This window comes from Pseudophryne corroboree, chromosome 9 (assembly GCF_028390025.1).
Source record: "Pseudophryne corroboree isolate aPseCor3 chromosome 9, aPseCor3.hap2, whole genome shotgun sequence".
NCBI lineage: Eukaryota > Metazoa > Chordata > Amphibia > Anura > Myobatrachidae > Pseudophryne > Pseudophryne corroboree.
Window position 1 is genome coordinate 94,998,230 of NC_086452.1, and position 23,946 is coordinate 95,022,175.

At 48.3% G+C, this 23,946-nt stretch overlaps 1 protein-coding gene across 1 annotated transcript in view; it reads right to left on the minus strand.

The window, feature by feature from the left end:
• Nucleotides 1-23,946, minus strand: part of FAM151A (family with sequence similarity 151 member A) — a 57,294-nt gene that overhangs the window by 15,786 nt on the left and 17,562 nt on the right. Inside the window, exons 2-5 of the mRNA XM_063939651.1 lie at nucleotides 20,052-20,192; nucleotides 2,384-2,533; nucleotides 1,510-1,669; nucleotides 1,112-1,339 (exon numbers count right to left, since the gene is read on the minus strand). Coding sequence (XP_063795721.1) covers nucleotides 1,112-1,339; nucleotides 1,510-1,669; nucleotides 2,384-2,533; nucleotides 20,052-20,192 — 679 coding nt within the window. The remainder of the gene's footprint in view (nucleotides 1-1,111; nucleotides 1,340-1,509; nucleotides 1,670-2,383; nucleotides 2,534-20,051; nucleotides 20,193-23,946) is intronic.

Below are 23,946 nucleotides of genomic sequence, written 5' to 3' on the forward strand. Positions count from 1 at the left end.
TAGCGAATGTCTATACCTGCATCTCCTCTCGCTCATTACTGTTTATCTCTTCCAGTGCCTGCTCCCAGTAGTATGACGAATCGCGACTACTCCTTTGCTTCCTTTCATCTTGGCTGTAGTGTGTACTGAGATCTGTGTTGATAATTGTCACCTGTGCTCTGTTTTAGTTTTTCTGTTACTGTAATGTTAAGTTCTGTATACCCTGTATTATTCTAATGTTTGCCGTATGTACGGGGCTATAAAACACTTATGGTGCATTATAAATAAAATGTAATAATAATAATATCAGTTTATGTCTGTCCCCTCCTTCCCCTCTCCTTTATTTCTCTGTGCTGTGTATTTAATTTACTTTTACAGGAAGTCATGTTTACATTTATACATGGTCACAATGTTTATATTTGTCAGTTTCCTTTTGACTATCGTCTTTTGGCGTCGCTGTCCCCATTTATTGCTTTGGACTTTTTAAGACACCTATGCAGTGAAATTTCTCGGCTAGTTTGCTTTGTTGTTCTCAGCTGTTATGATAAATGTGGTGTTTTATCTACTTGTTTGTCATTTAAAACCTCAATAAAATTTACTTAAATGGCAGTAACATTTTATTATAGCAAAGTATAACAAACTGTTTATAAACAAAGTAATGTTTATGTATAATGTTCTGAAGAACTATAAATGTTATAGCAGTAAAGGCCCATATACACTTGCCGATAAAATGAGCGATGTCGCTCATTTTCCCCCTCCCCGAGCGACGTCGCTCATTTTATCGGCAAGTGTGTATGCCGCCAGCGACGACCGATGCGCGGCCCCGCGAGTCGGCAACGATCGTCGCTGTCGCCAGTACATGCATGCAAGATCTGGACTGTCGTCCACGACCTGCATGCAGGGTTGGCGGAGGTGTGACGTCACTGAGCGATATGAGCGGTCATATCGCTCAGTGTGTACAGTCGGCCGCCGACCGGCCGACACGGGAGGGGAAACATTAGACGACGTCGCTCACAGAGCGACATCGTCTAATGTGTACAGACCTTAAGCTACCTTATGCTGGAGTATAGGCTTCAGTACATGTGTAACTGCCCTCGCATGTCCCATCTATGTTTGATCTCATGCTGGTTACCGGTTTGACTGCTTCAGGAGCCAGTGGAAGTGCGTCCAAGCGGTGCGAGCCAACACAGCACGAACCGGGAAAGTTATCCTCTGGGGCAGGTCTTTCACGAGGCTGTACATTGTCTCTATCATTTCCTTTGTGTAAGTTCTGTTTGAGATGATGGGTGGCAAGTACAATGTTACCCAGCCTGGGGAAATGGTGACATCTGGGAACTTCTCTTGGACTAACTGTAGAAACCTGCAATTATGGATTCCAGTTACTGTATGTTATTACATTTCCTTTGGTGCAATATTAAGCTGACACATTTCATCGTTTTCCATGAACACAACAAAATTGATGCTAGTTTTAGCTCTATATCTCATTCTTTCACAAAAGAACATAACTAGATCCAACAAATATATACTAACTGGGTTGCATTCACCCCGATTTCATGGTTGACATTGGGCCCACTCACGATGTCTGCGTTTAGCCATACAGGGCGATCAATGGGTATCTGGGAAGACTTTGCGGACAGTAAATCAAGTGATGGGCTGACAACCTGGATACTCTTAAAGTCCAGCTTGATGCCTGCACAGGATAAAGAGACAGAATAATTGCACATAAGTGATGATGGTATCAATGTAACACCTAAAGTTAGATCACCACTTAAAATAAACTATTACATCTTATTATCTCTTGCATTACAAGAGGGGAACCGCCTCCTCTACGTGCAATATCAACCACATATCAGCCACTGAACAGCTGATTGTCAGCAGCACGGTTCACTATTGCTAATATCATCTATTTCACAAGTTCTTAAACTCGGTCCTCAGAACCCCACACGGTTTGTGTTTCGCAGGTCGCCTGTAGTTTTTTGAAATGTGACAGTTGGTGATACACAGTGCACCTGCTGGGTGACATGGAAAACGTGAACCGTGTGGGGTCCTGAGGACCGAGTTTGAGAACCACTGACCTATTTCCTATTGTAATAAGCAATTCCGTTATATGATGTATACAAATGGTTCACACACCAGTGACTGTAATTTCTGTGCCCCAAATACATACATCGTTACAGAAATATTTAGCAGTTTACAAACTGTAACCTACTTTATAAAGCCCTTTACACATGCTGGGTAGAATGTGCTTACTGTATATTTTAGTAACGGGATGCGGTCATGTGACCAGTGCTCGGAATCCCGGCAGTCACCATGCCAACAGTATAACAATGTTAGTTCATCCATTGTAACTATGAGTGCGATTGAATGATCATCCAGTGGGAGAAAGTGTAACTGTCGATATTACCTTTTGTGGACTGAAGCACAGAATTCAGCCATTCCTCTAGGGTGTTGTCACTATATATATCTGGGGGGTGTGCCATGATAGGAATATTGGTCTGATTGGCTGTTCCGAGTCCCTCCACATTGACGTCTGCTTCCAGAACCATGATGTCACCTGTGGAGTTATACATACAGTAACAATCATCATGCGCAAGTTTTATCCCCTATTATAGATGAGGTGCAAAACAAACAAGTGACAGATTTGGGTAATAGAATCCAGAGAGCATTGAAATATTGCATCAGCTAACAGGCTTCAATGACTACTGGCTTTGCAGGATTTTATGGAACTACAACTCTCAGAAAATCAGGAGCGTATCTACATCTCTGATGCCAATTACCCGACATCCAGGTCATGCCACTAAACATTGCTGGGAGGGACCATTAGGCTCTGCCCAGCATTCCCAGAGGTCACATCTGTGCCAGTCAATGAGGACAGACACACGGACGGAGGAGCAATCAGCTGAGCAGTCACTTCCTCTATGACAGCAATGAGCATGGTAAGCAGGGCTGCCAAGAGAAATCCTGGGCCCTGCTACAACACCTTCCTGCAATGTGCATAATGTGAACTGGGGGCAATACAATGTGCATAATGTGAACTGGGGGCAATACAATGTGCATAATGTGAACTGGGGGCAATACAATGTGCATAATGTGAACTGGGGGCAATACAATGTGCATAATGTGAACTGGGGGCAATACAATGTGCATAATGTGAACTGGGGGCACTACAATGTGACATACTGTAAACTGTGGGCACTACAATGTGGCATATTGTGAACTGTGAGCACTACAATGTGCATAATGTGAACTGGGGGCACTACAATATGGTATACTGTGAACTGGGAGCACTACAATGTGCATAATGTGAACTGGAGGCACTACAATGTGCATAATGTGAACTGGGGGCACTACAATGTGCATAATGTGAACTGGGGGCACTACAATGTGCATAATGTGAACTGGGAGCACTACAATGTGCATAATGTGAACTGGGGGCACTACAATGTGGCATAATGTGAACTGTGGAAAGTGGTGGAACTACATTGAAACTAATGAAGCTTAAGCTTCAAGGCCCCTAATCCCGGAGGGGCCCAGCTGCACTCATGGCGCACGTGCCTTTAACACCAAAAATTCAGATTTTCACCTCTTGTTGTACTGTATAGTTAAAGCTGGTCACCAAAAACACTATGACAACCAGGCAGTGGCGTACATTTATCCCCGTCGCCCAGAGGCAAGCTAGAATTTGGTGCCCCCACCCCTCAAAAGAAAGGGAACATTATATATATATATATATATATATATATATATATATATACATCCACCAGATCCGGCACTCCTATTGTCCCAGTGTAGAAACTTGCCAGGTGCCCTCCGTGACGGCCGTATTGCAACGGCCCACAATATCCACACACCACTCGGCGGCACTCCGGACAAATAAAATGAAGACTACAAAGACTTTGTAGTCTTCATTTTATTTGTCCGGAGTGCCGCCGAGTGGTGTGTGGATATATATATATATATATATATATATATATATATAAATTGAGGCTAGGACAAAGGTGACAGTACAGGAAGGACAGTGCCAGGACAGGGGTGACAGGGCCAGTACTGAGATGACAGAGACAGTACAGTGGGGAAGAACAGAAATGACAGGATAGAGAATCAAGATAGAGGTGACAGAGACAATAGAGAGGTGACAGGACCAGGACATAGGTGACAGGGCCAGGATAAGGGTGATGGAGACAGTACAGAACAGAGGGGCCAGGAGAGAGGGGTGACAGGGCCAGGACATAGATGACAGGGACAAGATAGAGGTGACAGGGGCAGAACCAGGACAGGGGTGACCGACAAGGACATAGGGGACAGGGACAGAACAGAAGGGTCAGGAGAAAGGGATGACAGGGACAGGAGAGGGGTGGCAGGGACAGAACCAGGACAGAGGTGACGGACAGGGACAGAACAGAAGGCTCAGGAGAGGGATGACAGGGACAGGAGAGGGGTGGCAGGGACAGAACCAGGACAGGGGTGACCGACAAGGACATAGGGGACAGGGACAGAACAGAAGGGTCAGGAGAGAGCGATGACAGGGACAGGAGAGGGGTGGCAGGGACAGAACCAGGACAGCGGTGACCAGACAAGGACAGGGGGGAAAGGGTCAGGAGAGAGGGATGACAGGGACAGGACAGGGGTGACAGGGACAGATCAGGACAGAGGTGACCGGACAAGGACAGAGGGGACTGAACAGAAGGGTCAGGAGAGAGGGATGACAAGACAGATCAGGACAGATGGATAAAACAATAGTTAAAGGAGGAGTCCCGTGCGCATATAGCAGCTAATCAATAAATTACTTCTAGAGGTATCCTTAACCCCTCACCAATAGTGCAAAATACAAGAAAATGAAGTAATAACTTAACCAGCGCTTTTCCAATTCGTTTTCATACACCGTCCCGTTATTTCAATGGGAATATAGAAATGGAAAAAAAAGTGCATATAGTGTAACACAATTTTAATGCACATATGATAAGCTTCTTTACAAAAGAAGGAATGCCTTGCACTGCACTTTATGCTTATTGCTGAATTTTCATCTATTGTACTGTTTGACTATCATATGTGCATTAAAATTGTGTTACACTATATCCAGATCAGGACAGAGGTGACCGAACAAGGACAGAGGGGACAGAACAGAAGGGTCAGGAGAGAGGGATGACAGGGGTGACAGGGACAGAACAGAGGTGTCAGGGACAGGACTGGTGTGGCAGGGACAGGGCAGAAGGGCCAGGAAAGAGGGGAGTCACAGCCAGCACAGAGGTGACAGGGCAGGAGGGTCAGGAGAGAGGGGAGACAAGACCAGGACACAGCCCTGAAATCAGCACTGGTGGGAGGAGGTACTATATTGCATCCCTCCAGTCCTACTCACCATCATACTGTGTGCATAGGTGTGCGCAGGGGGGGTGCCTGGTGCGCACAGGCACCCCCTAATGTCTGGCACCCCGATCTCACATGCCTGATGCAGCGATCGCCGAGCATGCTGATACTGTCCCCTCTGCGCTGCACCCTGTCAGGACTGTATTACTGACCGGATGCCTGGGTTAATCAAGGGTGCCACTGCCACCGGCTTTCAAACTCCCGGCTCCACCTCCATGTACAAAAACAGCGTGATGTGATGTGATTACGTCATGCTGCTCGCACGCCCACCCGTCACACCCGCCACACACCCACCTCTCTCCTTCTATGCTATGCCAACGCCAGCCACTGATGAGGATCAGCATGCAGCCAGTGTTCCTCTTAGGAAGACAAATTCAATACTGGCAGGCGGTTGGCAGCAACATTGACACGTCACTAATTTTTCCAGCAGCAGCAGTACTAGTCTGCGACTGTCAGTGTCAGTGAGTGACTGACTTGTAAGTAAGCTGCTGCAGCTTGCAGGGTAAAGAGAGGGGGAGCCAGACCAGGCTAAGGAGGAGCAGTGTAATTGCAGCTAGTGCCATCAGGGGTGTTTATTTGGTGCACACCACATCATCTGACAGTGTATCTGCATTATTAGGATTGGTACAAGGGTGGATATTTTATATTGCTTTGACCATCAATAGATCGTGCTAGACACGCCCAAAAGGCGGTGCTAGACACACCCCTCCGACGGTGCACCCCCTAATAAAATGTGCTGCGCACGCCTATGACTGTGTGTACTGTACTTCATGTACCTATAATGCAACCAGGTATGAGGCTAGTATTATGATACGTGCAGAAGAAGGCAGCGCACTAGGAGAGGGGCGGCAGTGAGCGGTGACAGCAGCGGGCATTGAAGGCAGTTACCTGACACTTTACAGTACCGAGCAACAGGACAAACACTCAGCCGCTTTCCAGACCTGCACCCCACGCCGCCCCCTGTCCCATACCTCTGCCTCTCCGCCCCCTGCTAAACTGTCGTAGTCATCATCGCTTTCTTCCGCCAGTGGTGACTTTCTCCCCACACTACTATACTCAAGCTCGCCCACATCCTCCTTGTCTCCCAGTAGCCGGCACTTGCACCACTTGTGCTCTTGTGGCACCCCACTATTTCAACTATCCCCTAAATTCCCTCTAATATGGAACCCACATGCAGGACATAGTGAGGATAAGCTGGGGAGCAATTGTTGCTAGTATATGTAAGTATAAACTCCCCCTGTATGTGGCACGCACATTGATTCATTGGTGGCAGTGGACAGTAGGATTGCAGCACACCAGAGCCGGTGCATGGTGATTAGGGACGTCCCAACCACGCGCCGACTGCAGTGACTCGCGATCAGGCGGGAAACATCCGGGGACTCAGCCCCGACCGTTAAAAAAAGAGAGGACACTGAGGGATGGCCATTGGTGCAGTGTCCATCGATGGTTGCTATTGATGGTACCATCGATGGTACACAAACCATCTATGGTGATCCATCGATGGTTTGCACCACTCGATGGCCACCACTGAAAGGTGCTGGCTGGTCAGCGGACCAATAAAAAACCAGGGGCGGGGCTTAGTGGGTGTCAGGGGGGGCGGAGCTATGCTCCATGTCACGGCACCACATAAAAATAAAAAAGTATTTGGTTATACCTTTCCATCGATAGAGGGAAACCATTTGGTTCTCCCCGATCAATGGCAAAAGTATTCTACATCGCCTATAAACCATCGATGATTTTGAATCATTGATGATCGATGGCCATCCATACACTGACCGTTGGTGAGGTGCCTTTTAGTCATGGGCAAAGAGATACAGTGAAGTGAGTTTAGACACATGACTCAGCTCAGTGGAGTGTCTCGGTACATGGCTCTTTTGTAATGCATTGCAGGACTGTTCACATGCAGTGAGTGCAGAGACTTTTGGCAGGGCTGGGACTCATGGAGAGAGTGACTCAGATGGTATCCAGTCTTTAGGTCGACCCTGTCTAGGTTGACAATCATGAGGTCGACCACTGAAGGTTGACAGTGAGCAGGTCGACACATGCATAGGTCGACATGGTTATTAGGTCGACACAGTTGTTTGGGGGGGTTTCAGGACTTTTTCATACCTCCTCTATCGAAGTGAGCATAGAGTTGGATAGAAACCTTCTGGCGAGTGTAGGGAGACACCACGCCTGAATACGTTTCAACTGTTGGTGGTCCCAGATGGAAATTCAGGTCAAACCCCCCCCCCACACAAAAAACAATGTCGACTCTTTATGTGTCGACCTTGCCCATGCCGACCTTCCATACAGGTCCTAGTCATGTGTCGGTCTTCAGTCAGTGTCAGCCTACTCACTATCGACCTAGTGACTGTCGACCTGGACAGGGTTGACCCAATGATCCACACCTGACTCAGACATCTGGGAGTGGGTCAGCTATTCAGCTTCACCGAATGAATCAATGAATCTGATCCATCTCCACTGAGTCATCATTAGTCTCACAACAGCATACCTCCCAACTGTGTCCCGCTGCCCCTCCCGCGGGCGGCGGGCCGCAGTGTTCCGCGGTGAGGGGGGGGGGGTAGTTGGGAGGCTCCTGATCACTCACTGCTCTGCTCAGTTGAGAGCAGAGCAGCGGTGAATAGACGCTGTGCGCATGCGCACAGCGTCTATTCCAGTGAGTTAGAGGGAGAGGGGGTATGCCAGCAGCTCACAGAGCGCTGGCCATGCCCCCTCAGTGATGAAAACGGGGCGTGGCTCGCAATCGCGGACCACCCGCGAAGCCACGCCCCCTTCCACACAGGCACGCCCCCTTCCTGTACTTGAATGTTGGGAGGTATGTCACAGACAGTCAGTGCTCAGTGAGTCAGACCTCTGGTAATGTGTCAGCTATTCAGCTGCACCGAATGAATCAGTAATGATTCTGATCCGTCTCCAGTGAGTGAGCACGGTCATAAGGGCCCTACTCACTGGCCGACCCGCCGCCGAGCTGCCCGACGGCGGATACCGCCGACGAGCGACCCGGCGGCGGGGGGGCAGTGACGGGGGGAGTGAAGTTTCTTCACTCCCCCCGTCACGCGGCTGCATTGAAGTGCAGGCAAATATGGACGAGATCGTCCATATTGGCCTGCATGCACAGCCGACGGGAGACCAGCGATGAACGAGCGCGGGGCCGCGCATCGTTCATCGCAGGAGTCTCCACACTGAAAGATATGAACGAGTTCTCGTTCATTTATGAACGAGATCGTTCATATCTTTCAAAAAAATCGGACAGTGTGTAGGGCCCTTCACAGTCAGTCAGTGACTCATACCTCTGCTATTCAGCTGCACTGGATGAATCATTGATGAATCTGATGAGTCTCCACTGTCTCAACTCAGTGTCACAGTGACAGGAAGTCAGGCACAGCAGCAGCAGCCCTGACACTGAGCAGCATCACACTGCTCCCTCCCAGTGGGTGTCACCCAGGAGTGCTGCCACCCAGGGCAGCCATCAGGGGGGGACTGTGGGGACTGCTGTCCCGGGCCCTTACAGATAGGGGGGCCCACCCCTTGCTCCTACTGCCAATACCTGGAAAGCTGCAGCAGTCTGTGAATCTGCAGCAGGCCTCCTTAAGTTAAAACAAGCCTTATCTGCGCATCAGTCCTCTGTAAACCGTTCCTGTAGGTCCGCAACACTTAACCTATATGTAACGTCACAATGTTTGACATAACATAGGGGTGGAGCAGTGCTGCAGATTTTTTTTGGGGGGAGGGGGGTCCCTGTCTATTTTGTCAGTCCTGGGCTCCACAATTTCACCCAATCAGTGTGACTGACTGAGAGAGGCTACTGGGGGTGTCTCACCACACCAAACTGTGAGTGACTTCAATCATTCCAACTTCTAAATGATTCGACTCACTGTGTTGAGACAGCAACTCAGTAGCCATCTCTAGTGCCTTTAGAGAGGACAGTTTCAGCTCTCCTACGAAGCGCCGTCTGTCAGGCACTGCGTGAGGTGGCCAGCGGCAGTGAGGAGCTGCACGGCTAGGAACGCTGAGGTCACTGAGGCTGCCCCTGAAAGTGTGCTGTATGTCAGGTGCCAGGGCAGACTGGTGGCTGGTAGTGGAAGCCGCAGTTGAGTGACAGGATCCAGGTAGGGTGGAGCTGGATGCAAACTCAGGCAGAGCTCCCCCTGTAGCCCTTCAGTGAAAGCTGGGGCAAAACGGAGGAGTGGCTTACCTGATAAGGGACAGAGCAGGAAATCAGCCCAGCGTTCTCCTCTCGGTAACTGACAGCCTCAAAGGCAGCCCTATAGACTGAGAGGCGGTGCTGAGGTCCCAGGGGAGTGGCCACTGAGCAGCGGACAATGTCAAGCAAATGGACAGGAGAAAGGAGCTGGGCGCACCCCACCGCTGACAGTGCTGCAGCTCCTAGTTACGGCCCTGGGCCGTACACACTGGCAGCCTCCACTGACGCTGCTCTCTATTCGGCGGCTCCTCTGCCTGTTGTAGTAGGAAGGGCACGGAACGGCCAAGAGACAATGGAGGAAGTGCCCCCTTCAGGCTGGAGCCCGGCGGCAAATGACTCCTTTGTCTCCGGCAGTTCCGCCCCTGCAACCAGGCTTCTAGTGCAGCATAGCTGCTGTTACAGCTTGGATGCATGTCACTTAGTACAGTGGGACCTGCTGGGAGTTGTAGTCTAGCTCTGTGATTTGCACTCTGTAAATAATGTGAAACGTGTATCAGTTTTAAACTACAGTTACCAACTCAGGAACTGTAGTTTAAAACAAACGCACTCTATTTAAAGAGCGCAAATCACAGAGCTAGACTACAATTCCCAGCAGCTCCCGGACCAATGTTGCCCTATTGTTGCTGGTTGCTAAGGGGCCCCCATAACAGTTCAAGCTTCAGGGTCCCAGAAATGTAGGTCCACCACTGACTGTGGGCTCCACAATGTAGCATAATGTGAATTAGGACACTATTACACTTACAGGGCATATGAGGAACAACTGTTATAGAAAAATGGCTCACAAAAAGCTTTGGTGCAAATGGCCCTTCAAGCTGTTGCTATGGGGCCCACAAAGTTCTTGTTATGCCTTCTGGTACTTGTAGTTCCACAACACCTGGAGAACTTCAGATTTCAAAACACTGTCTTAAAGAAAGAAGTAGCTTTTGTTTTAATTTTGTTTTTGTTTTTTTATAGATTTGGCAGTAGGCATCCCATGTCAACACTTTCCTGGGTAGCAGTGATTATTTCCTGCTGAACTGTAAGAGAACTGTGTGTACACAGGATCACCTTACTACAGATTACTATAGACGGTTCATACACAATACAATCTATTGTGAATCCGTGTAACCAAGATGATCAACAGTTCACTGAACATGTAACACGGCACAGTCTGCTTCACAATAGAATCTAAGTTCCCTCTTTTAGGCCTTAAATAGAGCAATTGAACTGAAGGATTTACATTCATGGATAGGCAACACTAGGTCACCTGACCTTGCCGTGAGCTGTACCAGAATTAAAAGTATTTATTACATGACCTCATATAATTATGACCTCTTTCTCACCACCTTCTAGCAGCAAACAATGGTTACCAACCTGGGAGATTTATTTTGTCCCTCAAAATGTCCCTATTTTTCATTATTGACCAGCTGCGCAAAATTCATCTTTTTATAGAGAACATACAACATTCAGGGCGAGAAGCTGTTGGGTAGGAGGGTATTAACGTACTACCCAAATTACAGTCTAGCCATAGATAAAAAAAATAAAATTGTATTATACAGAAGACAAAGAAACATTGCAGGATAACGTTATGAGTAGGGAGGCCAATCCCAGGACGTTTTTTCAATCCCGAGATTGAAAAACGCTCAATCCCGGGATTCCTGGGATCCCGGGATTGCAGTAGGAATCAGTGGAGGGCAGTGGAGAAGGGTGTAGGGAGCAGGGAGGCTGTAGGGAGCAGCGCCAGAGGGTGGGTGTAGTGTAGGAAGTGGTTCGGGAGGGAAGCTGTAGGGAGCAGCGCTGGAGGGTGGGTGTAGGTAGCGGTGCGGGAGGGAGGCTGTAGGGAGCACTGCAATGAGGGAGGTTGGATGTAAGTAATACTACTTAATATTAGGCGGGAAGCAGCCATGGACATACGCTGAACGCGCTGGCGGCCTTTCAAATCGTAGCACTGGCCACCAGCCAGTCAGAAGGGGCAGTCCGGCAGCCAATCAGGAGCTGCTGCTGCGGTCACTTCCCTGATTGGCGGCTGGTCCACCAGCTCTGATTGGCTGGCGGGCAGTGCTACGTTTGAAATGCCGCCGCCGCGTTCAGCTTGTGTCCGTAGCTGCTGTCCGCCTAATAGTAATAGCAAGTATTACACCCACCCTCCCTCACGGCACATGTTCAATCTAATCCAGTGAATCCTGGGATTGGAGGCTCCAATCCCGGGATTCAAATCCCGGCATTTTTGGGCCAGAATCCCGGTATCCCGCCAATCCCGATCCCGAGATTGGCCTCCCTAGTTATGAGGAATCCATTGCGCATGATGCATGGGCTGAAATATACACAATGGGCCTAATTCAAGGTTGATCGCAAAAGCAAAATCTTCCTCTAATGTGCAAAACCATGTGCACTGCAGGTGGGGCAGATATAACATGTGCAGAGAGAGTTAGATTTGGGTGGGGTGTGTTCAAACTGCAATCTAAATTGCAGTGTAAAAATAAAGCAGCCAGTATTTACCCTGCACGGAAACAATATAACCCACCTCAACCTCTCTCTGCACATGTTATATCTGCCCCACCTGCAGTGGTTGTGTCTATGCTCCCTTCGTGATCAGGACCTGGAAGTGACATAACGAGAGGGCAGGAGAGAACTTCCGCCCTTACAGCACCTAAATGTTTTCTCCGTTCTCCGTTCGTTTGAGGGTTTTGTTTTTCTATACATCATTGGACGCTCGCCACGCTTTGGGCTCAGTGTCTCGCTCCGCTCCGCTTCGCTCGCCACGGGTTACTATTCCAAATAGTTTGTGACATGGACCGAGGGGCTTATGGGAAAGGTCCTCTCCACAAAGGTAAACTAGACGCTACTCATCTGCAGTGCACATGGTTTTGCCCATTAGAGGAAGATTCTGCTTTTGCAATCAACCTTGAATTAGGCCCTATGTCAGTGGTTCCCAAACTGTGTGCCGTGGCTCCCTGGGGTGCCTCGGGACACTTGCAGGGGTGCCTTGGATTGGTGGTCCAGGACCAATTCAAATTATTTATGATCAATATAATAGGCAAAACCAGTGTCGGTGGCTGTCATAAAATATGGGGACAATCAGAAGCAAATCTTGTCCCTCACCACACAATTGAGCCTAAGGATGACATATAAACACAATCTACTTAATTTAATATTTCTAAATTTCTCAATAAGAAATTTTTGGCCTAGGGGCGCCGTGAAAAAAATTCTAATACTCTAGGGCGCCGTGATTCAAAAAAGTTTAGAAACCATTGCCCTATGTACATCATTTTCATCATAAATCATGTTCCAGTGTAATGTAATTGACTTTTATATGTGATGATTAGCAAGCCTGTAGGCACAAGAATCGCCGCTGCGTAGGCACGTGCGTATAACATGAATTAGGCCCATAGTCCCAACATAAGGATTTAATTATATTTGCTATCTGGTGTCCAAAACAATGGCCCTCATTCCGAGTTGTTCGCTCGGTAAAAATCTTCGCATCGCAGCGATTTTCCGCTTAATGCGCATGCGCAATGTTCGCACTGCGACTGCGCAAAGTAAATTTGCTATGCACTTAGTAATTTTACTCACGGCTTTTTCATCGTTCTGGCGATCGTAATGTGATTGACAGGAAATGGGTGTTACTGGGCGGAAACAGGACGTTTTATGGGCGTGTGGGAAAAACGCTACCGTTTCCGGAAAAAACGCAGGAGTGGCCGGAGAAACGGAAGAGTGTCTGGGCGAACGCTGGGTGTGTTTGTGACGTCAAACCAGGAACGACAAGCACTGAACTGATCGCAGATGCCGAGTAAGTCTGAAGCTACTCAGAAACTGCTACGAGGTGTGTAATCGCAATATTGCGAATACATCGTTCGCATTTTTAAGATGCTAAGATTCACTCCCAGTAGGCGGCGGCTTAGCGTGAGCAACTCTGCTAAAATCGCTTTGCGAGCGAACAACTCGGAATGACCTCCAATATACACAGAATGTGCAAATACAGTTGTGACAACCTGAGATAACTGTTTCTATCTGGGGCTCCTCCGTGTGGGGTATTGTAGTACTACCCACAAACAGCAGGACGCAGAAGCTACAATCTCTGTGATTGCTCCTTCGTATTGGTCACAAATCCCTCCTACCTTTTAGACCTTTCCAGAAACCCCACAGTGTTTAGTAAGGACTTAAAAGACAAAGCTTGCAAACCTGGAAAACATGGGTGCCCGGTGCAGACATGGGACATCATTTTGGAAATCCCCAGGTCATTTTCTTGTTTTGCTTATATATCATACACGGAAATGCAGCTTTGAATAAAATATAAAGACCTATGACTATATTGTGGAACTGTATCCTGAACTACCATAATGTAGGTTCTTCTTACTCTGGAAGTGTATCTTCTTATACTTTTTGTCAGTGCCGGATTCCGCGCAGAAATGCAAAGGCATCGCACAGCGGTGATGCCTTTGCACTTCATGAGTAGCTCCCGACCAGCGCAGCTTTAGCGTGCTGGCCCTGAGCTACTCGTCGCTCCCCAGCCCGCAGCAGCTGCGTGTGACGTCACGCAGCCGCTATAGCCCACCCTCCATTTGGTCCAGCCACGCCTGCGTTGGCCGGTCCGCGCCCACGAAATGGCGGGTAAACGCCGCCGTTCCACCCCTTACCCCCCCACCTCTGCCTGTCAATCAGGCAGAGGTGTTCATAGCGGCCTGACGGTCGTCTGGCATGCGCCGGGGCACCGCGGCGCCGGCGCATGCGCAGTTCTGACACGATCGCACCGCTGCAATAAACTGCAGCGTGCGATCGGGTCAGAATGACCCCAATTAAGCAAATAAAAACAAGCAGCAGTACACTCATTCACACTCCTGACCGAGGAGACAACTGACATGGAATTCTTACCCCTTTAGCTGCAGTATCAGCAGATAGCCCAATACAGCAGTGTGTGGCCCCAATACAGCCAAGCCCCATAATAATGCAAAGCAAAATCAGAAGGGATGTGGTCATGTGACCGGCACTCAGGATCCTGGCGTTCACCATGCCGATGCCGGAATCCCGAGCGCTCAAAATGACGGCAATCAGAATGCCTACCCACAAGGTCTATTCCAGGGCCGGACTGGCCATCTGGCACTTCTGGCAAATGCCAGAAGGGCCAATGGCCAGATGGGCCGGTTTGTCCGTCCATATGCGACCAGCAGCACCACCTCCCGGGGCGGCACTGTGCTTAGCGGGCAGAGATTCATGCACGGCCGCGTCAGTGCCCAGTAACGTCATGATATCAGGACGCGACCGAGCCAGCCCAAGTATAAAAGGCACAGGCGGGAGGGAGCTGAGCGGGTGGTGCTTCATGTCGTGTCATTGGACATGATGTGACCAAGCCGGCCCCAGTTTGAAATGCGCAGCGGTGGAAGCTGAGCGGGCGGCATGTTTAGATGCACCTGTCTGTTGACTCCTTCTTCCTGCTCACCACGTGCACCAGCTCCTGCCACCTCTCCTCACCTGGGTCGTGGCACAGCTTCCCATTTCATTCCAGGTAACACTGCCAGCCATTTCCTCCTCTAAGTTTCCACTGCATTACACTTGGTCCACAATCACCCAGCGCTGCCCCCACTCCAGCCCCATTTGGTTACAGTGCAAGTGGACTCAGCATTTTACCAGCATGGAGGCCAATGGCTCTGTACCCAGAGTGGACACTATTAATTTAAACCCCTTTCAGATCGCAATGCCGGGTCCCACCCGGGAATTGGAAATGGGTCCTTCCCGGGTGGGATCCGGCATTGGACCTTTCCCACTGGCTCCCCGACTCGGTAATATGCATATTACCGGGTTGGGTTGCCATAGCGGTGGGGGGTGGAGTCCGGGCGGAAGCGGTGCTGGGAGATGAGCTCATCTACTCGCTGCCTCTCCCTAAGTAGTGAACGGGTCCCGGGTCGCATCGGTCCGGCAACCCGTTCACACTGCACCTGACCCAGTATTCAACCTGGGAATAACCTTGCTATTTTACCGGGTTGAATTACCGGGTCAGGCGACACGGGAATTCGGCCATGGCCCCTTTCACACTGCACACCGACCCGTGTCGACCAGGTAATATACCAGGTCAATATCGGGTTATTTGTGCGGTGTGAAAGGGGTATAAATGATACAGTGCATGCATGTGTGCCCAGGCTTCCCTTACCCCTCATTGTGTGTGGCTTAAAGTGTAAGGGGCACTATTACTGTGTGTGGCCTAAGGTGTAAGAGCGCTATTACTGTGTGTGGCCTAAGGTGTAAGAGCGATATTACTGTGTGTGGCCTAAGGTGTAAGGGGCACTATTACTGTGTGTGGCCTAAGCTGTAAGGAGCGCTATTACTGTGTGTGGCCTAAGGTGTAAGAGCGATATTACTGTGTGTGGCCTAAGGTGTAAGAGCGATATTACTGTGTGTGGCCTAAGGTGTAAGAGCGCTATTACTGTGTGTGGCCTAAGGTGTAAGAGCGATATTACTGTGTGTGGCCTAAGGTGTAAGAGCGATATTACTGTGTGGCCTAAGGTGTAAGAGCGATATTACTGTGTGTGGCCTAAGGTGTAAGAGCGCTATTACTGTGTGTGGCCTAAGGTGTAAGAGCGCTATTACTGTGTGTGGCCTAAGGTGTAAGGGGCACTATTACTGTGTGTGGCCTAAGGTGTAAGGGGCACTATTACTGTGTGTCCTAAGTTGTTAGGAGCGCTATTACTGTGTGTGGCCTAAGTTGTTAGGAGCGCTATTACTGTGTGTGGCCTAAGGTGTAAGAGCGCTATTACTGTGTGTGGCCTAAGGTGTAAGAGCGATATTACTGTGTGTGGCCTAAGGTGTAAGGGGCACTATTACTGTGTGTGGCCTAAGCTGTAAGGAGCGCTATTACTGTGTGTGGCCTAAGGTGTAAGAGCGATATTACTGTGTGTGGCCTAAGGTGTAAGAGCGCTATTACTGTGTGTGGCCTAAGGTGTAAGAGCGATATTACTGTGTGCGGCCTAAGGTGTAAGAGCGATATTACTGTGTGTGCCCTAAGGTGTAAGAGCGCTATTACTGTGTGTGGCCTAAGGTGTAAGAGCGCTATTACTGTGTGTGGCCTAAGGTGTAAGGGGCACTATTACTGTGTGTGGCCTAAGGTGTAAGGGGCACTATTACTGTGTGTGTCCTAAGTTGTTAGGAGCGCTATTACTGTGTGTGGCCTAAGTTGTAAGGAGCGCTATTACTGTGTGTGGCCTAAGGTGTAAGAGCGCTATTACTGTGTGTGGCCTAAGGTGTAAGAGCGATATTACTGTGTGTGGCCTAAGGTGTAAGAGTGGCCTAAGGTGTAAGAGCGCTATTACTGTGTGTGGCCTAAGGTGTAAGGGGCACTATTACTGTGTGTGGCCTAAGGTGTAAGGGGCACTATTACTGTGTGTGTCCTAAGTTGTTAGGAGCGCTATTACTGTGTGTGGCCTAAGTTGTTAGGAGCGCTATTACTGTGTGTGGCCTAAGGTGTAAGAGCGCTATTACTGTGTGTGGCCTAAGGTGTAAGGGGCGCTATTACTGTGTGTGGCCTAAGTTGTTAGGAGCGCTATTACTGTGTGTGGCCTAAGTTGTTAGGAGCGCTATTACTGTGTGTGGCCTAAGTTGTTAGGAGCGCTATTACTGTGTGTGGCCTAAGGTGTAAGAGCGCTATTACTGTGTGTGGCCTAAGGTGTAAGGGGCGCTATTACTGTGTGTGGCCTAAGTTGTTAGGAGCGCTATTACTGTGTGTGGCCTAAGGTGTTAGGAGCGCTATTACTGTGTGTGGCCTAAGGTGTAAGGGGCACTATTACTGTGTGTGTCCTAAGTTGTTAGGAGCGCTATTACTGTGTGGGGCCTAAGTTGTTAGGAGCGCTATTACTGTGTGTGGCCTAAGTTGTTAGGAGCGCTATTACTGTGTGTGGCCTAAGTTGTTAGGAGCGCTATTACTGTGTGTGGCCTAAGGTGTAAGGAGCGCTATTACTGTGTGTGGCCTAAGGTGTAAGGGGCACTATTACTGTGTGTGGCCTAAGGTGTAAGGGGCGCTATTACTGTGTGTGGCCTAAGTTGTTAGGAGCGCTATTACTGTGTGTGGCCTAAGTTGTTAGGAGCGCTATTACTGTGTGTGGCCTAAGGTGTAAGGAGCGCTATTACTGTGTGTGGCCTAAGGTGTAAGGGGCACTATTACTGTGTGTGGCCTAAGGTGTAAGGGGCGCTATTACTGTGCGTTGCCTAAGTTGTTAGGAGCGCTATTACTGTGTGTGGCCTAAGTTGTTAGGAGCGCTATTACTGTGTGTGGCCTAAGTTGTTAGGAGCGCTATTACTGTGTGTGACCTAAGTTGTTAGGAGCGCTATTACTGTGTGTGGCCTAAGTTGTTAGGAGCGCTATTACTGTGTGTGGCCTAAGTTGTTAGGAGCGCTATTACTGTGTGTGGCCTAAGGTGTAAGAGCGATATTACTGTGTGTGGCCTAAGGTGTAAGAGCGATATTACTGTGTGTGGCCTAAGGTGTAAGGGCGCTATTACTGTGTGTGGCCTAAGGTGTAAGAGCGATATTACTGTGTGTGGCCTAAGGCGTAAGAGCGCTATTACTGTGTGTGGCCAAATGTGCAGGTGGGCATAATATGGTGCAAGGGGCATTACGGTGTGGTGCATAATATGGTGCAAGGGGCATTACGGTGTGGTGCATAATATGGTGCAAGGGGCATTACGGTGTGGTGCATAATATGGTGCAAGGGGCATTACGGTGTGGTGCATAGTATGGTGCAAGGGGCATTAAGTTGTGGTGCATAATATGGTGCAAGGGGCATTACGGTGTGGTGCATATTATGCTGCAAGGGGCATTACGGTGTGGTGCATAATATGGTGCAAGGGGCATTAAGGTGTGGGCATAATATGGTGCAAGGGGCATTACGGTGTGGTGCATAATATGGTGCAAGGGGCATTATGGTGTGGTGCATAATATGGTGCAAGGGGCATTAAGGTGTGGTGCATAATATGGTGCAAGGGACATTACGGTGTGGTGCATAATATGGTGCAAGGGGCATAATGGTGTGGTGCATAATGTGGTGCAAGGAGCATAATGGTGTGCTGCATAATGTGGTGCAAGGAGCATAATGGTGTGCTGCATAATGTGTAAGTGGCATTGCTATAAGGAAAAAGAAAGGAGAAATAATGTAAGGGGTGTGAATCAGGGATTTTTTTTACCCGTGGTGGCCAATGTCTGGGGGTGCAGGGTGCAAAACTGGGGTGTGAGGTAGTCTTTTCCTGCAAGACCACGCCCTATGCAGTGAGGCCGCGCCCCTTACAACGAGGTCGCACCCCTTTAGATTTTTGCGCGCGCAGGTGTTGATTTTAATAATGTCCCTGCAGGATGAGCTCTGTTCTGTGTATGTTAATACAGAGGACAATGTATACTTGTATGTTCTAATATTCATTTGATTTGCAAGAGCATAACCTTAGAAGTGGGAGGAGTCAGGAATAATAAGGGGAGGAGTCTATGCCAGCAGTTAGGTGCTAACGCAAGGTGGGCCTGTCAGCTTTAGATGCCAGGGCCTATTTTTAGTCCCAGTCCGGTCCTGGTCTATTCCCACTTGCGGGAATCCTCGGGTCGGTATGCCCAACCCAATCAGACAGATCATTATCAGACATGCTGGTGATCACGATTCACGACTGGCCTGTGGGAGAGTTCATCTAACAACTACACCTCCAGGCCCAGGGATAGAACGGCTGACTGAATTTAGTCACTGAACCTGAACCTCAGATCTAAGGCCGAGCAGCAGGATAGCCTTGTGCGTGACCACAATTACACAAAGTAATTATTAATTAAACCACATAATTAGCTGAACAGTACAAAAGGCAAACATTGGTACAGTATTTAGACATTCCTGAGCACCTGTAGTTTTCAAAGGAACAGTGGCCCTCATTCCGAGTTGATCGCTAGCTGCTTTCGTTCGCAGCGCAGCGATCAGGCAAAAAAAACGGCAAATCTGCGCATGCGTGTGGGGCCCACTGCGCACGCGCGTCGTACTTTCACAAAAGCCAATGCAGTTTTACATAAGCTCTAGCGACGCTTTTCAGTCGCACTGCTGGCCGCAGAGTGATTGACAGGAAGTGGGTGTTTCTGGGAGGTAACTGACCGTTTTCGGGGAGTGTGTGAAAAAAACGCAGGCATGCCACATAAAAATGCTGAAGTGGCTGGAAAAACGTAGGCGTGGCTGGCCGAACGCAGGGCGTGTTTGTGACGTCAAAACAGGAACTAAATAGTCTGAAGTGATCGCAAGCTAGGAGTAGGTCTGCAGCTACTCTGAAACTGCACAATCTTTTTTTGTAGCAGCGTTGCGATCCTTTCGTTCGCACTTCTGCTAAGCTAAGATATACTCCCAGAGGGCGGCGGCTTAACGTTTGCACGGCTGCTAAAAACAGCTAGTGAGCGATCAACTCGGAATGAGGGCCAGTGTTCTTGCACATAATTCCTTACAGGAACCCATTTCTGAATGTCCTCCATCACTTGTAATATCAGGCTGCACAACAAACACACCAGTACTGGAAGGCATATTTACTGTTTAGCGCTTCTTGCATCTGGTTCTTGCTATTGGCTGCATGATACCAGGTGACTAGCAGTCCGTCCTTAGCTGTGATGTCCCCCTGTTCCTGGAGAAAGTCCAACATGTCTCCTCCGGTGTTGAATGTAGCCTTTGAATCTGGAGGGAAGTGCAACAGATTAAGTGCTATGAGAATAAGGCAACTTGCGTTGTTACAGCTGTTTTGGAACTATAAGCCAAAGCATACCCTTCCAGGACATGATGGGATTTATAATTCCTAGAGACAAAACCGCCATTTATTTTTACGGAGAAACACGTAAGGTCGCTCTACAGCAAGCCGCATTTACAGGGGAGCTGTTTAGAGAGTTATTACCGCTTTCAGATCGCAAATGCTGGGTCGCACCCAGGAATAGGAAACAGGTCCTTCCCGGGTGTGACCTGCCATTGGACCCTGAGAAATGGTTTTCCGTCCCGGCAATATGCCGGGTCGGGTTGCCATCGGGGGCGAGGCCATAGCGGTATCTAGGGCGGGGGCGGAGGCGGCACTGGGAGATGAGATCATCTCCACGCTGCCTCTCCCTATGGGTAACCCGTTCACACTGCACCTAACCCGGGAATAACCCTACTTTATTCCCGTGTTGAATTACCGAGTCAGGCGGCCCGGGAATTCTGGAATAACCCTTTCACACCGCACAGCAGCCCGGCAATATTCTGGATCGATACCGGGTTATTTGTGCCATCTGAACAGGGTATATCTGGCCTCTTACAAGCACATATTGGTTGGAGCTCCAGCTGGAGGCTACTCAGTCAGCTTGTCACAGTCGCTGCTCGAAAGACCACTTGCCACAGTGTAGCTACCGCCTCTTGACTGACAGCCTATCTAGCTGAGCAATACACGATCACTGTGGAAATATGAACAAGCAGTAATAGGGGGTATTTATAAAAGCTTGGAGATAGATAAAATTGTGAGCGATAAATTACCAGCCAATCAGCTTCGGCTTTACATTTTACAGGCTGTTTGAAAAATGACAGTGAGGAGCTGACTGGTTGGTATTTTATCTCTCAGAATTTTATCTCTCACCAAGCTTTGATAAATACCCCCATAAGCCTGATTTTCTGAAGCATCTTATGACGAATTTCATTATTGCTCCTCCATCTCAGCATACTTAAAAGAATTGTTCTGTGTCAAATACAGTGTTGGACTGATGCATGAAGGGCCCACTGGGGAAGACAGTGGTAGCGGCCCGTGCTTTATGGGTGTGGCCAGGCACCACAGAGGCCTAGGCCAACCATTATTGAGGACATACATGTAGACAACAGGGATACTACAATGCATGGTCTGTTCATCCAAGTTCTTGCTCTATCAGGTAAATGACCCTTAATAGAGTAACAATCTATAATTTGAGTGCACTCCTTGAAACCTGACATTAGAAGAGGAGGGTGAGGCCATCAGGCAGTGTAGAAGAAGAGGTTGGGGCTATTAGGCAGTGTGTAGAGGAGGAGGGTGGGGCCATCAGGCAGTGTAGAAGAGCAGGTTCCCAATATAGGCTTTTGAATTAGGGATGGCCATCGGTGGGTAATCAATCGATGATCACCATCAATGGTACCATTTATGGATAACCTCGATGGTGAAAAACATCTGTAAATGAACCATCAATGGTTTTAGCCACCGATGGTTTTACCCACCGATGGTTACTCCTGCATTACTGTATAATGAAATGCAGGCAAATTAGAGCCCGGGACGTGACTTCACGGGTGTCAGGGGGCAGGGCTAAGCTCCTGATGATGGCCACCAACCATTGATGATTTTGAATTATCGATGGTCGGTGGCCATCCCTATTTTGAATTGTTTAGCTATATCTCCACAGCTCTAGTCCCTTACAGAATTTGATGAGAGCTGTCTATTTTACAGTATTTTTATATTGCCGTAAAGGGCTACCTTTACAGCGGGCTCTCTCTACCTGTAACATGCTGACATAGGGACACCTACAGCAGAAGTGTTCCCTACTTATACTAATTCTTAGGTAGATGACTAATGGCGTGTAATTGACCCATACCTGTTATTATTTTTTTATGTGTGCAATTTATGTTATTTGTTATTGTTTTTATATATGTTATTGTTTTTAATAAATTGATGCATTCAATATCATCTGTGATATTGCATATATCTAGCGCACCTTTGTGGATTGAACATTGGGACCAGTCATACACAGTTCACTGTGTGGTTATAGCGTTTTTTTTAGTCTATATTGTATATTAGACTTAGGAGGTTTTTGGATTGACCTAATTTAGGAGCTGCTTATTTGACTATAATATTTGTCTTAATAACTGCTGATTAGTAATTGTTTATTAATTCCTAGAGATCCACACTTTGCTTTAGCCAGCTATAGATGTTAATGGTACATTTACTTTTATTTATTTTTTTCAAATATAGTAAAAAGGCAAAATATATAAATGGAGTACATAGGATATTCCCGTAACAAGCACAATAAAGTGATAGAGATTCTCCTTGCAGTGTTGCAGATTCTGCCCAAGGGGGTTATTCAGGTTTAGTTAGCAAACCAAAAAAGCACACGAATGGGCAAAACCATGTTGCACTGCAGGTGGGTCAGATGTAACAAGTGCAGAGAGATTTAGATTTGGTTGGTTATATTGTTTCTGTGCAGGGTAAATACTGGCTGCTTTATTTTTACACTGCAATTTAGATTTCAGTTTGAACACACCCCACCCAATTCTAACTCTCTCTGCACATGTTACATCTGCCCCACCTGCAGTGCAGTATGGTTTTGCCCATTAGTGTGCTTTTCTGGTTTGCTAAGAAACTTGAATAAGGCCCCAAGTGCCCTGGATCTCTAACATTGGTCTGTACAGTACTGTTTAGATGTCCTTAATTTAATCAGAGGACATACCTGTATGCATGTAAGATGGCACTGCTGACTGGCACCCTTCACAGATTCATCCACCTGGACCTGACTCTAAATTCATGATCACGTATGTGCCTGGTTCTTTCCATTTCTCTCCACTGATATTCCCACCTTTATCCTGTGTCACTTCTCCAGTGATGCCACCAAGTTTCCTTCTCTTACCTTCTCCTTCATCCTCTCACAATGGTCATTTACTTAACCATGGCCCTCATTCCGAGTTGTTCGCTCGCTAGCTGCTTTTAGCAGCAGTGCACACGCTAGGCCGCCGCCCTCTGGCAGTGTATCTTAGCTTAGCAGAAGTGCGAACGAAAGGTTAGCAGAACTGCGCGTGAAAAATTTCATGCCGTTTCTAAGTAGCTCCAGACCTACTCCTACCTTGCGATGAATGCAGTCTGTTTAGTTCCTGGTTTGACGTCACAAACACACCCTGCGTTCGTCCAGCCACTCCCCCGTTTCTCCAGCCACTCCTGCGTTTTTGCCTGGCACTCCTGCGTTTTTTAGCACACTCCCTGAAAACCCACTTCCTGTCAATCAAACTACGATCATTCGAGCGACTGAAATACGTCGCTCAAGCTTGGGTAAAACTACAAAGTTTTGTGTGAAAGTACTTAGTGCATGCGCGCTGCGTACCATGCGCATGCGCAGAATTGCCTTTATTTCACTTGATCCCCGCGCTGCGAAAATCGGCAGCGAACGAGCAACTCGGAATGAGGGCCCAAGTCCTATCTCATCTGTGTTGTATCTAACTTTTCAAACTCTTCTTTTCATAATCTACTGTATTAACTTTTAAACTCTTTCTGCTTGTCCTCATGTACAGCAACACACTATAATGCAAAGGAACCTTACAATATATACCTGCAACATCTCTCTTACCCTGTTTCACCTCCCCTCACTTACCCTGAGCTTGCTGCAACATACTCTTTAGGTATCACTGTTCTGGATACTAGGACACTTATTATCTACCTATAGGGGGTCATTCCGAGTTGATC